Here is a 15,434-nt window from a genome sequence, read left to right as displayed (position 1 = left end):
GTAAAACGTCGCGCACGCTTTTCTTGGGTGAACTTTAAAGCTTAGATACTGGTAGAACGCTTTTTCTTTGCTGTGGGGTAAGAGATATTTTAGGAAATCTAACATGCATTTATTCTTAAGAACATAAGAGACGCCAATGTTGGATCAGGCCAAAGGCCCACCCAGTCCAACACTCTGTGTCACACTGTGGCCAGAAATACCAGTGCCATCAGGAGGTCCAGCAGTGGGGCCAGGACATTAGAAGCCCTCCCACTGTTGACCCCCCTCCCCAGCACCAAGAAGACAGAGCATCACTTGATGTCTTCCAAAAGTGGTGAGTGTAATCACAAATACAGCTGTGAGGGGGAAAAGAAGGCTGGAGATTAATGCATATTAAATGCCTGCTGCGTTGAAGTAGAACAGGCTAGTACATGGCAGAGGCCAAGGATGACAATTTTTATTGCTCAAAAATCAACATGGGTGTGTGTGTGTGTTTTGAGTCTTTAACTACTTAAACAAAAAATGATGGATAATGGTAATTCCACAGAAGAATCAGTGAAAAGTTTAAGATCTCTCTCTACCTATAGGTAATGGTAGAAGATGTTTTGTTTCACTATCTGAAGAAGTGTGCACACAAACTAAAGCATATACCTTGAATAAAACTTTGTTGGTCTTAAAGGTGCTACTGCACTCTGATTTTGTTCTTTTATCTCATAACCAAATAATTCAAGTCCAAAATATACCAACTGTATAACCTAGGGTTGCCAGGTGGTGACTGGAGATCTCCCAGAATTACAACTGGTTTCCAGACTACAGAGATCAGTTCCCTTGGAAAAAATGGCAGCTTTGGGAGGTAGTATTATACCCCACTGAGGTCCCTCCCCATCTCTGCTCTGCCTAGGCTCCACCCCCCAATGTCCAGGAATTTCCTAACCCACAGCTGGCAGTACAGTAATAACCACTTAAGCTTGTTTTGTCATGTGGTGATAGGGCCCATCATATCCCCCTAAAATCCCTTGTGTGGAAAATGAAATGGTTTGCCTGTGTTATCATATCTCTAGATGCTACTAGCTGACAAAAAGTGGGGTTGTTCAAAGGAATCCTCTTAATTCCTCTTTACAATTTCTTCCTGAAATCCAACAGTAGTTTAGGATTTCATTCTGTAGATGCCTGTTGGTAATGTCTTTCCAATACTTCCTTCTCTTCCATTAGAGCACCACCCTGTGGTGAGAAGCATAAAATAGCAAGGCTTGAAGTTACAAGAAGGAAATCTCTCTTTTAAAAGAGAATAAGGTGGATCAATGGCTATATCTAAAAAGTGAATTTCATAAAAAAGCAGGTCTCCCCCTAGCAGGAACACTCAATGGGTAAAGCAGATGGCACATCCAAGGAAATGGATAAATACCCAAAGTCCTTGGTTGGCTAGCTTGAACAACCTGTGAGTGGTCCCCAGGACTTCTGGATTGTCTATGGAAAATTACAAAAATGTTAGTGAAACACTAAAGCCTTTGACTGTGTGGACCACAACAAACTGTGGCAAGTCCTTAAAGAGATGAGAGTACCAGACCATCTCACGTCTCCTGAGAAACCTGTATAAGGGTCAAGAAGCGACTGTTAGAACCAGATATGGAACAACTGATTGGTTTAGCATAGGAAAAGGAGTACGACAAGGATGTATATTGTCACCCTGCTTATTTAATATATATGCAGAGTACATCATGCAAAATGCTGGCCTGGATGAATCATAAGCCAGAATTAAGATTGCCGGGAAAAACATCAACAACCTCAGATATGCAGACAATACCACTCTAATGGCAGAAAGTGAAAAGGACCTAAAGAGCCTCTTGCTGAAAATGAAAGAGGAGAGCCCAAACGTTGGCTTGAAACTCACCAGGAAAAAAACTAACATCATGGCATCCAGCTCCATCACTTCTTGGCAAATAGGAGGGGAAGTTATGGAAGCAGTGACAGAATTCATGTTCCTGGGATCCAAGATCACTGCAGACGGTGACTGCAGCCATTGAATTAAAAGATGCCTGCTCCTTGGGAGGAAAGCAATGGCAAACCTAGACAGCAATATAAAAAGTAGAGACATCACCCTGCCAACAAAAGTCCGTATGGTCAAAGCAATGGTATTCCCAGTAGTACTGTATGGCTGCGAGAATTGGACCATAAGGAAGGCCGAGCGCTGAAGAATAGATGCTTTCAAATTATGGTGCTGGAGAAGACTCTTGAGAGTCCCTTGGACTGCAAGGAGATCAGTCAATCCTAAAAGAAATCAACCCTGAATGTTCCCTGGAAGGCCAGATACTGAAGCTGAAGCTCAAATACTTTGGCCACCAAATGAGAAGGGAGCACTCACTGGAGAAGACCTTGATGCTGGGAAAGACTGAAGGTAAAAGAAGGGGAGGATAGATGAGATGTTTAGATAGTGTTATCGATACAATGAACATGGAGTTGAGCAAACTCTGGAGGACAGGAGGGCCTGGCGTGATGTGGTCCATGGGGTCACAAAGAGTCGGACTCGACTGTGCGACTGAACAACAACAGTGAAGCGGGAGAGCTTTCCCATTTGCCCACTGCAACTTAGCTCATTGGTTAATTGAGCTCTAAAATTTGTATCAGGCTACCTAGCTGTTGGAGCTGCGCTGGCTCAAGTGGTTAAGACGCTGAACTGCAGGCTGTGGAAGGTCAGTAGTTCAGAAGTTCGAGACCCGAGTTGCCGCATGACGGAGTGAGCTCCCGTCTCTAGTTCCAGCTCCTGCCAAACTAGCAGTTCGAAAGCAAGAAATTGCAAGTAGATAAATAGGTACCACTTTGGTGGGAAGGTACCAGCGTTCCGTGCGCCTTGGTGTTTAGTCAAGCCGGCCACATGACCACGGAAACATCTTCGGACAGCGCTGGCTCTTCGGCTTTGAAACGGAGATGAACACCGCAACCCTAGAGCCGGACTCGACTGGCTTTCGAGCAAGGGAACCTTTACCTTTTATCTAGCTGTTGGCTTCGTTGTTTTGTTCCTGCTGGTGAAGGAGGAAGATTGACTCTCAAGTGTCTAAACCATCAGCCACATGTGGTTAGTTGAGTCTGATGTGTTTATGCTTTTTCTTTGCCATTTACCCAAACCCATAACTCTCCAGTTAAATGTGCATGAGAGCTTATGCCCAGAATGAAAATTTGTTGGTTTTAAAGGTGCTGTTGGACTCAACCTTTGTTCATTTTGAGTGTTTTTCCTTTGTCCACAATACCTCAGCCTGTCAGATTCCCAGGGTTGGGAGCAAAAAGGGTACACAACAGCCTCTTAAGTCAATCTGCTGCTGGTGGCAATAGAGACCCTCTCTCCCAGCCTGGTGGGTCTCCTAAGCCTTTGCCTACCTCCAACCAAGGGTGATTCCCCTTAGGTCACCCCACAGTTCCAAATCATAGCCATATGGATCTCAAAAAAAAAAAAATCCTATGGTCAAGCTGAGGTTTGAAGCAAGACTCTCTATTTTATCCCATAGCCAAACTAGCCTTTCACTTGTTAAAATGAGAGAATAGCTGAATGTACCGTAAATCTCACATGGCAACCCAGAGAAGGTATACCTGTCAGCAGGGGTGGGAGGCATGAACACCCTTCCTGGATTCAGGCAAATAAAGACTAGTTTTTCAGGGATCCATCACAATGCAGGAGGATTACAGCTTTGTGGAAAGCTTCAAAGTGTCTTGGTTCAAGCCCTACTGCATGCATAAGTGACATGCTGGCAGCATGGAGCAAGAGGAAAAATCACTGATCCAGAATGTTTCTTTCTCACAGACACTTTGCAAACGTCCACCTTACCTCGACCGGATCCAGGGCTTTTTCTACCCTGGCCCCTGCCTGGTGGAACAGGCTCCCTGTCAAGATTAGGGCCCTGCGGGATCTTCTTCAACTCCGCAGGGCCTGCAAGACAGAGCTGTTCCGCCAGGCCTTTGGTTGAGGCAGCGGGTGTCCATGTATGGCCTTCCTGAGGTTGCTGTCACCCACCCACCTACCTACCAAACCTAGCAATATGCTAGGCAACCTCTCACCGCCAGCTGATTGTCGGTCTGTGATTATTATTGTAATGGTTGTTATCGTATTTTAAACTTTAATTGTATTTATTGCATTATTAATATGATGTGACCCACCCTGAGCCTGGTTGCAGGATGGGTGGGCTATAAATACAAATAATAAATAAAATAATAATAAATAATTCCAGACCCTACTGCATCCACTGAACAGGTCACATCTTCGGATCATCATTGCTGTCACCACATCGGAACAAAAGCAACTGGTATAAAAACCCTGTGGAGCACACATTTCCACTGAAGGGATGAGGAGGTGAATGAGAATCAGTGAGTCTGCTGTGCTGTTCAAGGCTCTTAAGAGAAACTTTTCACACAGTACAAGGAATGACAACAAATACCAGCTTTTCAGAACTTTTATAAAAGTTTGACTTGGTGAGAGACTTTTGACAGTTACCTGAGTATTTGAAGTTACAGTTCAAGGAAAATTCAACAATGGGATTCCAGTACAGTATTTTACAGTCCAGTGCCTCAGATCCCAGTTTGTGTACTAATTAGTTAGGGCACATATACATAAACAATGATTCTAGAAAAAAATATGCAACAGACCACCTCACAAAAGGGGCTGGAGATACCAATGCACTGAGAGCAGCTTCGGTTTCAAACTTATTGCAGCATATATGTATGATGGTCATGAACCAAGATTTTTGTCCGCAATAAAGTGGTGATGGGTCATAAACTCTTATGCACTGAATTGGAAATGCAGATTTCATACAAGCTATCCTGAGCTTTTCAGAAAGATAAGGCTTAGAGGAAATTAACATCTGTATACCGAAGTGGGTTTTTATAAGGCAGTTTCAAATCAGTGTGTCAAATGAGATTGTGACATTCCTTATAAGCATGCAACAGCATGTGGCAGTTATTGCTGTCCATAAACTGTTGAATCTGGTTTATTCAGACAAGTCCTATTCTTGTGGAACATGTTGTTCACAGTCCAATTGACCAAGCCAGCCACCCAGCAAACAGCATAGTATTTCCACAAGTCTCCCAGATTATGACAATGAGAAGAGTGCGCCAACTGCTCAAATTACTTTTATTGTTGCAACATAACATGGCATAAACAGAATTTACAAGGCAAAGGGGACTTTAAAAGCAAACTTTCATTCTGATTTTAGAGATATTGCTAGCATAATGCTTGCAATATATCTATTTGAAAACAACACTTCATGGTCAAGATTTCATATGCTAAATAACCTCTGTTTTGAGTGCTTAAAATACTTTCCTGTGCTTGGGATATCCAGCCCCCATTTCCCCTCAAATACAGCAGTCAAGACAAACAAGTTTGCCATTTAAATTAAAAGAAATTGAACAAGCTAGACCCCAGACTGCAAAAATATATACAAGCATTTACCTGTTTCTGAACTAAACATTTGAACCATAAAAATATTAAACAGCCATGCCCTATACAACTAGGGCTTCAGCAGTTTCAATTAGCACTATCCTTTATTTAAAAATATAGGGCGGAAAGCCTTTTGAGTGATATTTATACATTAACATTATTCTAGGTCCCTATACAAATCATGAAACATTATGCAGAACATGAACTATTTGCCATAGTTACTCATTACATCACTTAATTTAGTTCCATTTCTGTCTTATAAATGTTAGATAGCTAAGATTTATTAAAATCAATACACAAAGTATTTCTAAGGCTTTTTCTTCCCCCATCAGCTATATTTCTAATGCACCTATCAGGTGCTCCGGTGGGTGCCATAAGCAGACATAGCCCTAGAATTCACACATGTGCCCTGTAACATCCTCTACTAATGGGAAAAGTGGGTCATTATTGGGAGAGAACAACTTTTTTCCTTAGAATGCACTCTGGAAGGCAGGGAAACACTGGCCTTGCTTGTCATCCCCCTTTCTTGTAAGTACCAACTGAAGGAAAATGGACAACCTACATTACCTCACAGAAAAGCCCTCAAGATCATTCAGTCAGTTACAAAAATGGCTTTCAATAGCCTGGAATTCTACCCTGCCTTCCCCCCAAGTCTGGTTTGGTAGATGATATTTGCTCTCCAAAGCAAGAGCCTATGTCAGTTCTTTAATCATCTTGGCCTGCTTTCAAAGAATTTTGCTCCCCTTGCACAATAGAGCAATGCCAGTACCAAAGCATGCACTATTGCTGTTTCAAATGTCACCATTTCTCCTTTAGAGGTACAGAGCAGCATGCACACCTCTGAAATACAACAACCTGGAGGAAAGGATACAAGGCAGTAAAGCTGGGGACAAGAACAAAGTGCTTTCGTTTCAAAACAGGAGTGTATTTAAAATACTGTCGTAACTGGCAATGGAAGAAAGGGGATTGTGATATAAATAAGGGGCTGTAGAATGAGATTTAAGACCAAAATGTTCACAAGTGCCAAAAGGAAGCAGCTCTAGAGAGCAAGTTTTAAGAATGCACCATTTCTACTTTCTGGTGAGTTACTCAATATTCTCAAGTAACACTTGGAAGTCTTCAGGAATTGTCTTTGCAAGGACTAGGCCTCTGAATTACTGTATCTCAGTTTGTCAGAAAAGTTCAAGTGATAACTCTGTAGCAATGTTTAGGACACAACAGGAGCAAATGCCAGAGGGACGGTTGTGTCATTCAGTAGTAGCAATGCACTGGAATCTTGTGGCACTTCAATACTAACAAGTTTTTATTTCTGACAAAATTTTAGTGCACCAGAGCCCACTTTGTCAGATGTGTGTGGTAGATCCCCACAAGGCAAATGTGAAGACAAAAGCTGTGAACAGTAGGGGTGTGCATTCAGATCTACCCGAGCTGAAAATACACCTGAAAAATACCAATAAAGTATTTTTCAGGTATATTTTGGCTTCCCAAATCTATTCGGGTTTTCTCAGGAAAACTGAAAAAAATCCCAAGGAAAAAAATCCCAGATATATTTGGAAATTACTGGGTACAAGTTTGTCAGACTTCTACTGCAATCCCTTTAAAGCTTAAAGGGATTGCAGAAGACAGCTCGAGGATCAGCTGTGCCAGTAGGGAGCAGACTGTTCCTACCAGCTCATCTTGGGGCTGGCTTCTTGTGCAGCCCAGTTTAAACTGGGGTATGGGGAAAGCCAGCTCAGCCAGAATCAGCTTTGCCTGCAGGGAGTAGATTACTGACTTCTCCTGCAGCTCCATTTAAACCAGGCTGCAGGAGAAGCCAAGCCAGCCCCAGGATCGGGCTTTAAAAAAAAAAACCTAGTATTTTTCTTCTCGGGTCTACTGGACCTAAAAAAAAAATCCATGATTTCAAAAAAAATCCTGGATCCGAATACCATACCATACCGGTATTGGGATGGGGGATTTTTCAGAAATCTCCCAAAAAATTGGGTCCAAACTAGACCCAAACTGAAAAATACCAGTTCAAAAAAACTGCACACCCCTACCACACTCATTCAAAAAGGCTATAAGATTAGAATTCCTTAAGAAGTTAGACACTATCTCCCAAGATTTAGAAATGACCTGGTCTTCCTAAACCATGACACATTTTTAAAAGTTCAACAAAACTAGGGAGACTGTATTATCACCAATTACTGCTCTTATAATTTTTATACTTTTCTTGATTACATCTGACTTTTACATAATTATATCATACTCAGTGCTCCCAAGATTTCTTGCCCTTCAATTCTGCTACTTACAACATTTTTTTCTCCAACAAGAGCTATCCCATGAAAGTTTACACTGGCATAAAAACATGTTAGTCACTAAAAGGCCACAAGACTCTGGTTTATTTTTACTGGGAACTAGTACGTAAGCCATATCTCTTCTTCCAGCAAAGTCTGGTCCAGTGGCCATTTCTGCGTGTTAGCCATTAATCTACAAATGAATTCATTGAAGAGGCCCAGTGTTTTGTTCATCCTGGTGTACCATAAACAAACTGAAGTTAAAATGCACAGATTGGGTGGGAACAAACTCAAATGTAGAAAAATTTGAGGAATGGGATCCTAATGCTAAAATTAACAACGGTGCTGAATCTTGGATGTGTACATTTCGTCCACATGCCTCCCTACAGAGCTAGCTGAGATGATACAGGAATAAGCTTTGGGAGAGAAGAAACAGTCAAGCCACACTTGGGTAAGAATCCGTTAACACGAAGCAAGGGATCTGCTTGGAGTATCCCAGGCTGATTGCAAGCAAGTGCTATCAGAAATAAGGATGCTGCAGCACTGCAGCTACCAGTGGACTTTCCAGTGCATCAGCAGCAAAGAGATGCTACTAAAATGGAAAGACAAAAGGAGTAGGTTTTCTTTAAAAAATAATAATTCCAGTTAATGAACACAACCCAAGATCAAGATTGAGAAACATACTAAGCCTCCTGTTAGGGTTTTTTAAAAATAAAAACAGATGTATCATTTTGGATTTCTCAAATGACTAAGGAGAAATCATTAATTAGTAGGCATAACATTGCAGAGTAACATCCATTTACTTACACACTAGCAATTATTAAATAAAATCAAGGTCAAGTCTTCTTTAATGTAAGATGTGCAACAAGCAGAGGCAGAGAAGAATGCACACCATATATGACTTCACGTTCTTTGGGTGCAAACTCCACCAACGGTTACTCTTGCCCAAATCCTTCTGTCTCTTCTATGGCAAACAAAAGCTTCTCCTTCAATTGTTCATAACTCTTGTATGGTGGCAAGTCCAAGCGATTGAAACTGAAAATAAGCAAGAGTTTCTGTTTGAATTCTTAGCACACACACACCCAATCACACAGTGACTAACATTCCTAGGAATACCATTAACAGATTAAAGAATGGGGGGCGCATTTCCCTAGCTTTACGATACCTCAGTTTTGTCTCACAGCTGCAGTTTGGTTAGAAGGTACTATCCTTATGCCTACCTTCTATAATAATCTGCTTCATTTTTTCCTCTAATTTTAGGAATATATTATTCATTAATGTTTATATGTTTTATCACATTTTATCCTATTCCTGCAAGGTCAAGATGGTGTACATGTTACCCAAATAGGCAGTCTCCTAATTAACTGGGGGAATTAGCAAAGGAGACAGAGTGAGAGGTAGGTAACTGGAATCTCCACCAAGGTATACCAGGATTTTTCCCTATAAGAGAACTTGTGAAATAAACCAGGCAGATGTTCAATTGGAAAGGTTTTTTATTAAAAAGAAAATGAAAATAAAAAAACGCACACAGACATAAGAATTAAGAAAAACAAGGAGGAAGGGATTTTTAAGGAAGGGTGAGAATTACCGATCTTGAAGAGGTCCACGGAAACAGCAGTCAAAGAGGAAAAATAGCCAGTGTTTTGGGAAGTGAAATAGTAGCTCCACAAGCAAATAAGGGTGTGACAAGGGATCCAAGCAGGGTAGCAGGGTGCCATATTTATAGGGCAAAACGTACCCTTAGGTGGGGATGAAGTGCTTGCCAGAAAACAAAAACTTAATGGTTTTACTGAAGGTAGAAAAAAGGTGTGAGAGGCTTGATGGCTCCAAAACTACTGGATGGGAAGGGCAATCGGAAAGGTCCATAGATACCTTCGGAACCGTCTCCTCTGGTATGTCCCCGGGAGAGCATTATGCTCTGCTGAGAACAATCTGCTGGTGATCCCTGGCCCCAAAGATATCCGGCTGTCCTTGACCAGAGTCAGGGCTTTTTTGGCCCTTGCTCCAACCTGGTGGAACTCTCTGCCAACTTCCATCAGGGCCCTGCGGGACTTAATGCATTTCCACAGGGCCTGTAAGGCAGGGATGCTCCACCAGAGTTTTGGTTGACGATGACAACGCTTTTCCATCATAGCTGGCACCCTCCTCTTTTCTTCCACCTTGCCCACCTCGACCTCCTCCTTAACCTGCCCATGAGATGGACAAACAGTCTAGAGCAGGTTTTAGATTAAATTATAGAAGCTATCTGAAATTAGGACTAACTGATTGCTGATTTTAATTTGTATTTTTTAATGTTTTAATTTGTTGTAAATCGCCCAGAGCTCTGTGTACTCAGGAATGGGGCGATTCACCCTCTACTGGACCAGATGACGAACATCAATCAACAACTGACAGCTTTAAACCAGAATTTTGCAGCTCAGCAGCTCCAACTGACTGAGACTACAAAAAAACAACAACGGAGCAAACAGCTGAGAAAGTGAAGGAAATGGATGCCAACTCCAAAAAGGTTTTAAAAAAAGAAGAAAGGTTCAAATGCTGGAAAAGAAGCAAGCTTCAGATGAATATCAACTTTTGCAGCTATAAATGGAAAAAGCTAATCTAGTCCTCCGGTTCCAAGGGGTCCCTGAAGAAAAAGGAGAGAATCTAAAACAACTGCTGAGTGATGCGCTAGCCCCAGTTACAGAGTTAAAAGCGGAATATCTTGCAAGCGAAATGGATGTGGTTTATAGAACCTATTCCGTTTATATCAAGATAAATAATCTGCCTGGGGAGATAACAGTTAGATTCTCAAAGAGACATGTGATCAAATCCTGAAAGCAACTACAGGAACGCCCTTAAAAATTGGAGGCAATATTATCAGGATTTTAAAAGATATTCCATTTGAAATAAGAAAGAAGAGGAAGAAGTATAAAGACTTGATTTCATTTTTACAGACAAACAGCATTCCTTACAGATGGTTGACCCTCGAAGGTGTCATTTTCAAACTGCAGGATAAAAAAGAAAAGATTAACTCTGTTTCTAAAGCGCGAGAATTCCTGAGAATGCAACTGGGAGGACGGCAAGGAAGAAGAAGAAAGACAGGCCTAGTGATGAAATGGATTCTGCTACGTCCGATGAGGACGCTGTCTCCGAAAAGGGGGTGGCAGCCCCTAAACGAGAATATCAATTAAGGATTAGAAAAGATAAAACAAAATGAAGGCTGAAGAACTCTGAATGGTGCCTTAAAGCTTTTTTATTGTTAATGATCCTGTTAGGATTTTCTTTAAACAGTTAAAAAATGGTTTTAAAGATAAGTAATATAGCTTGATCAACTATGTTCAATGTAATCATAGCATTTTAGACTAACACTGATACAAGCTGTTGTAATGATCTCCTATACTTGGGTTTTAGTTTGGTTTTCTTTCCTCTTCCCCATAAATGTAGTTTTCCCCTTCCTTTTTTCTGTTGTCATTTATAGAAAAATGCAATAAAAAAATCCCCGCCGGGGGCTTTAAAAAAAAAAAGGAATGGGGTGATTCAGAAATTCAATAAATAATAATAATTAAGTGTTGGTTAATTGCCGCTTAATCAAGGGGCAATGGGTGAGGGGAAGTGAGGCTGGGGCGATGATGGGATTATGCTGTGAATCAATAGGCCTGTGGCAATCTGTGGCAAGCAATGGTCCGCCCTCTCCTAAGAAAGTCAACGCTGGACCCGGCCGAATTGGCCAGCTATCGACCGGTGTCCAATTTGCCCTATTTGGGCAAATTGATTGAGAGGGCGGTGGCGACACAGCTGCAGGGCTTCCTAGATGACACTTCCGCCCTCGACCCATTCCAGTCCGGCTTTCGTCCTGGGCATGGAACGGAGACTGTACTGGTTGCCCTTACTGATGACCTCCGCAGACATCTGGATCGAGGCGGTGTGGCGGCACTGTTGTTGCTCGACCTGTCGGCCACATTTGATATGGTCGACCATCAGTTGCTTACCCACCGCCTTGCCGACATGGGGATTCAGGGGCTCGCTCTTCAATGGCTTGTCTCTTTCCTCCAAGGTCGGGGACAGAGGGTGGAATTAGGGGAGCAGCGGTCCCGGAGGCACCTGCTTGAATGCAGGGTGCCTCAGGGAGCAGTTCTCTCCCCTATGCTCTTTAATATCTATATGCGCCCCCTCGCCCAGATTGTCCGGAGGTATGGGCTTGGGTGTCATCAATATGCCGATGACACCCAGTTCTATCTGATGTTGGGAGGCCGGTCGGACTCTGATCCAGAAGATCTGCACCGGGCGTTACAGGCCGTATCTGGATGGCTCAGGCTGAGCCGGTTGAAGCTGAACCCGGCGAAGACGGAGGTCCTGTGTCTGGGTCGGAACGGGATGGGATTGGGGCTCCCGCTCCCGGCCTTCGACGGGGCGCCTTTGGTGCCAGCTTCGGAGGTTAGGAGTTTGGGAGTGCTCCTGGACTCCACCTTAACGATGGAGGCCCAGGTGGCAGCCACTGCCAAAGCGGCCTTCTACCATCTTCGGCTGGTGCGGCGGTTGGTCCCCTTTCTCAGCCGCGAAGACCTAGCCACAGTGATCCATGCGACGGTCACCTCGAGGCTAGACTACTGCAACGCTCTCTACATGGGGCTGCCTTTGTCGCTAATTCGGAGGCTGCAGCTAGTGCAGAATGCGGTGGCCAGGCTGGTTGCTGGTGTCTCAAAATAGGACCACATCCAGCCTGTGCTTAAAGTGCTGCACTGGCTGCCTATAGCATACCGGATCCGCTTCAAAGTGCTGGTGCTTACCTTTAAAGCCCTACATGGCCAGGGTCCAGCATACTTGAGGGACCGCCTTTCCCCACACAGGTCCCAAAGAGCACTTTGGTCGGGGTCGCAACATCATCTTGTGACCCCGGGCCCTAAAGAGGCCAGGCTTGCTGCCACAAGGGCCAGGTCCTTTTCGGTGGCGGCTCCTATCGGGTGGAATGAGCTCCCGGAGGAGATCAGGGCCCTGCGGGCCCTGTTACAGTTCCGCAGGGCCTGTAAGACGGAGCTCTTCCGCCAGGCTTTCGAATAGGAGCCGCCGCCGCTACCACAACCACCAACAGGGGCCTGTATAGCTGCACTGCTGGATGAGGCTGAGTGGCCAAGGAACATCGGGAGGGCCACAGCATCCTCCCTCTGGATTTAAGGGCATGTGCAATAGGGAGAGAGGGTGTCAGTCACGCGGGATCCTTGGCGTAGTCCATTGTACCTAACTGTTTTTAATTGTTTTACTATGTTTTTATCGCACTGAGTGCCATACTGTGGAACGACGGTGCCACATTGCACCCGTATATTGTAAGCTGCCCTGAGCCCGCATGCGGGGAGGGCGGGGTATAAATAAAATTAAATAAATAAATAAATAAATAAATATTGTTCTAAAGTCATGCATCTCACAAGGCAAGAATGGGGCAGCAGCCAGTCAGCCACTCTGACTTGTGTTTTGAAATTGTTTTCCCAGGCTGATGCCTGGCTGGCATCCACCTTGGCCCAAGCAGCGCCCTGCACTAAGGTATTGGGGTGATGTATGGAGAGGTGTTTCTGCCTCTATAAGCTATAAACTGCCCCTCTGTGAGAGGACAGGTCTGACTGCTAACATACACACAGCTGCTTCCTTCACCCACATAAGCCTCACAAGGTCACCCTGAGAGTTCCATGATTGAACAGAAACGTCTTTTGTGCTGCTAATACTATGCTCTCTCTAGGCTCCAGCACTACAGCAGAGTGCAGGGGGTTGGACTAGATGGCCTGCAAGGTCCCTTCCAACTTTAACATTCTATGATTCTATGATTATACCGTCTTCTGCGCTGTTACTATGATGAAACTCAGTACCTTAATAACGCTTAAAGGTAAAGGTTCCCTTGCTCGAAAGCCAGTCAAGTCCAACTCTAGGGTTGCGGTGCTCATCTCCGTTTCAAAGCCGAAGAGCCAGCGCTGTCCGAAGACGTTTCTGTGGTCATGTGGCCGGCATGACTAAACACCAAGGTGCACGGAACGCTGTTACCTTCCCACTGGAGTGGTATCTATTTATCTACTTGCAATTTCTTGCTTTCGAACTGCTAGGTTGGCAGGAGCTGGAGCTAGAGACGGGAGCTCACTCCGTCATGTGGCACTCGGGTCTCGAACTGCTGAACTACCGACCTTCCACAGCCTGCAGTTCAGCGTCTTAACCACTTGAGCCACCGCAGCTCCTTTTAATAACGCTTATCTATGAGAAATAATTAATTCTGAGAGGATGCAAACTTCCAGTCTTGCATTTTGGAAAATTGTCATCTTACCAAGTTTAATTATCATGTGACACTATAGTTCTGGAATATTTTTATAGAGGGTTCGCTAAGCACCATCATAATTGATGCCAAGACTTATTTTGTCAAGTGTTTGGTTGTTTCCTATACTGCTAAATTGCCTGTTTCTATTTTTGTTTTTTAGATCTTTTGGTGTTGGCTTACAACTGTATGCTGTATTTATTGTAATGTTAGTCTGTACTAGAGGAGATATTTAGAAAAATAGAAAGGAAATGAATTAAAACCATTAGCGAAAGGAAAGATAGGGTCCTTTGCTGTCTGTGTTAAGGACAAGGAACTTAGTTATATTCTCATTATGAAGTATTAATCTTATTCTAAATCTGAACCATTGATTATTTCATACATTACAACAGAGGCAAACCCACATTTGCCAAGAAGTATGGCCTCAACAAGAAGCTGCAGTAAGTCATGGCTCTGTAATGAACGTCCATGATGTGTTGACAAACTTGTGGCACATTCATATACATCTGCCACATTCTTCATAGTACAGCAAAAATGTTTTGCATGAAGCGCCCCGCAATCCCTTGGTAGAACAATAGAAAAAACTGATCAAAACCACAATTTTCTCATCTAATACAGTTTACTCACCAAGTATGGCTTCTAGGTAACCAGTTTTCTTTACCAACTTTTTCAATACAAAACTTTTGGGGTCCATTACTCCCTATAATTAAAAAAACCACATTTCAGATTTAAGATACTATACCATAATAAAAACTGTATCTGGTTTCCCACAGTATGATTCATGTTGTAAACACAGCACCTGAGGATGAATATTTAGATCTCATAAACTGCATCCATAGAAAAGCTTCTTGATTTCAGTTAGAAAGTCAGGTGCAGACGTATTACATTAATGGCACTAGAGGGTACTGACTGTACTATTTAAGACAGATCCAGATGGTCAGCTGTGTTGTACTCTAAATTTGTTGTACTATTTAAGCCACCAAGTCATTTCCAGAAAGGAGCTGGTATTGCCATCACAGACAAGTGGCAAAATAGTTATCATAGCAAGGACAACACAGGGGATGACTGATGTATCATCCTGAAGGCACTCAACATAATTACAGTCACACTGGCATTATGTACTCCACAGTGGGCACAATTCCAAAAGGGTAGCCATATTAGTCTGTTGCAGAAAAAACAAGCAGGAGTGGCACTTTAAAGACTACTGAAGATTTTATCACATCCTTTAACACGCCAACAGACTCCTCATTTTGGGCAGCAGCCTTTTATAACAGGAATGCAACAGACAGCATGGGAGGACAGACTTGCTGAATTAGCAAAATACATGAAATTGCTGTGCTGCAAAGCAACTTTGCTCTGTGTTGGTGGTAATTCACATGTGGGTCTTTCTAGAGCTTAAGAGGGGAAGCAACAAGTGGTCACTTCCAGAATTTAAGAGGCATCAGTAGAGGGGATACATTTTCAGTGCTGATCAACAGCAAGCATCCTG

The 15,434-nt window shown here is 43.2% G+C and overlaps 1 protein-coding gene across 1 annotated transcript in view; it reads right to left on the bottom strand.

The window, feature by feature from the left end:
* Nucleotides 1-8,382: 8,382 nt before the first annotated feature.
* Nucleotides 8,383-15,434, bottom strand: part of ITCH (itchy E3 ubiquitin protein ligase) — a 72,048-nt gene continuing 64,996 nt past the window's right edge. Inside the window, exon 24 of the mRNA XM_015413384.1 lies at nt 8,383-8,712. Coding sequence (XP_015268870.1) covers nt 8,613-8,712 — 100 coding nt within the window. The 3' untranslated portion in view covers nt 8,383-8,612. The remainder of the gene's footprint in view (nt 8,713-15,434) is intronic.

The sequence above is a fragment of the Gekko japonicus genome, unplaced genomic scaffold, assembly GCF_001447785.1.
Source record: "Gekko japonicus isolate JY-2015 unplaced genomic scaffold, Gekko_japonicus_V1.1 scaffold79, whole genome shotgun sequence".
Classification (NCBI taxonomy): Eukaryota; Metazoa; Chordata; class Lepidosauria; order Squamata; family Gekkonidae; genus Gekko; species Gekko japonicus.
The sequence above is the reverse complement of the archived record's forward strand: the minus strand, read 5'-3'. Positions and strand labels throughout refer to the sequence as shown.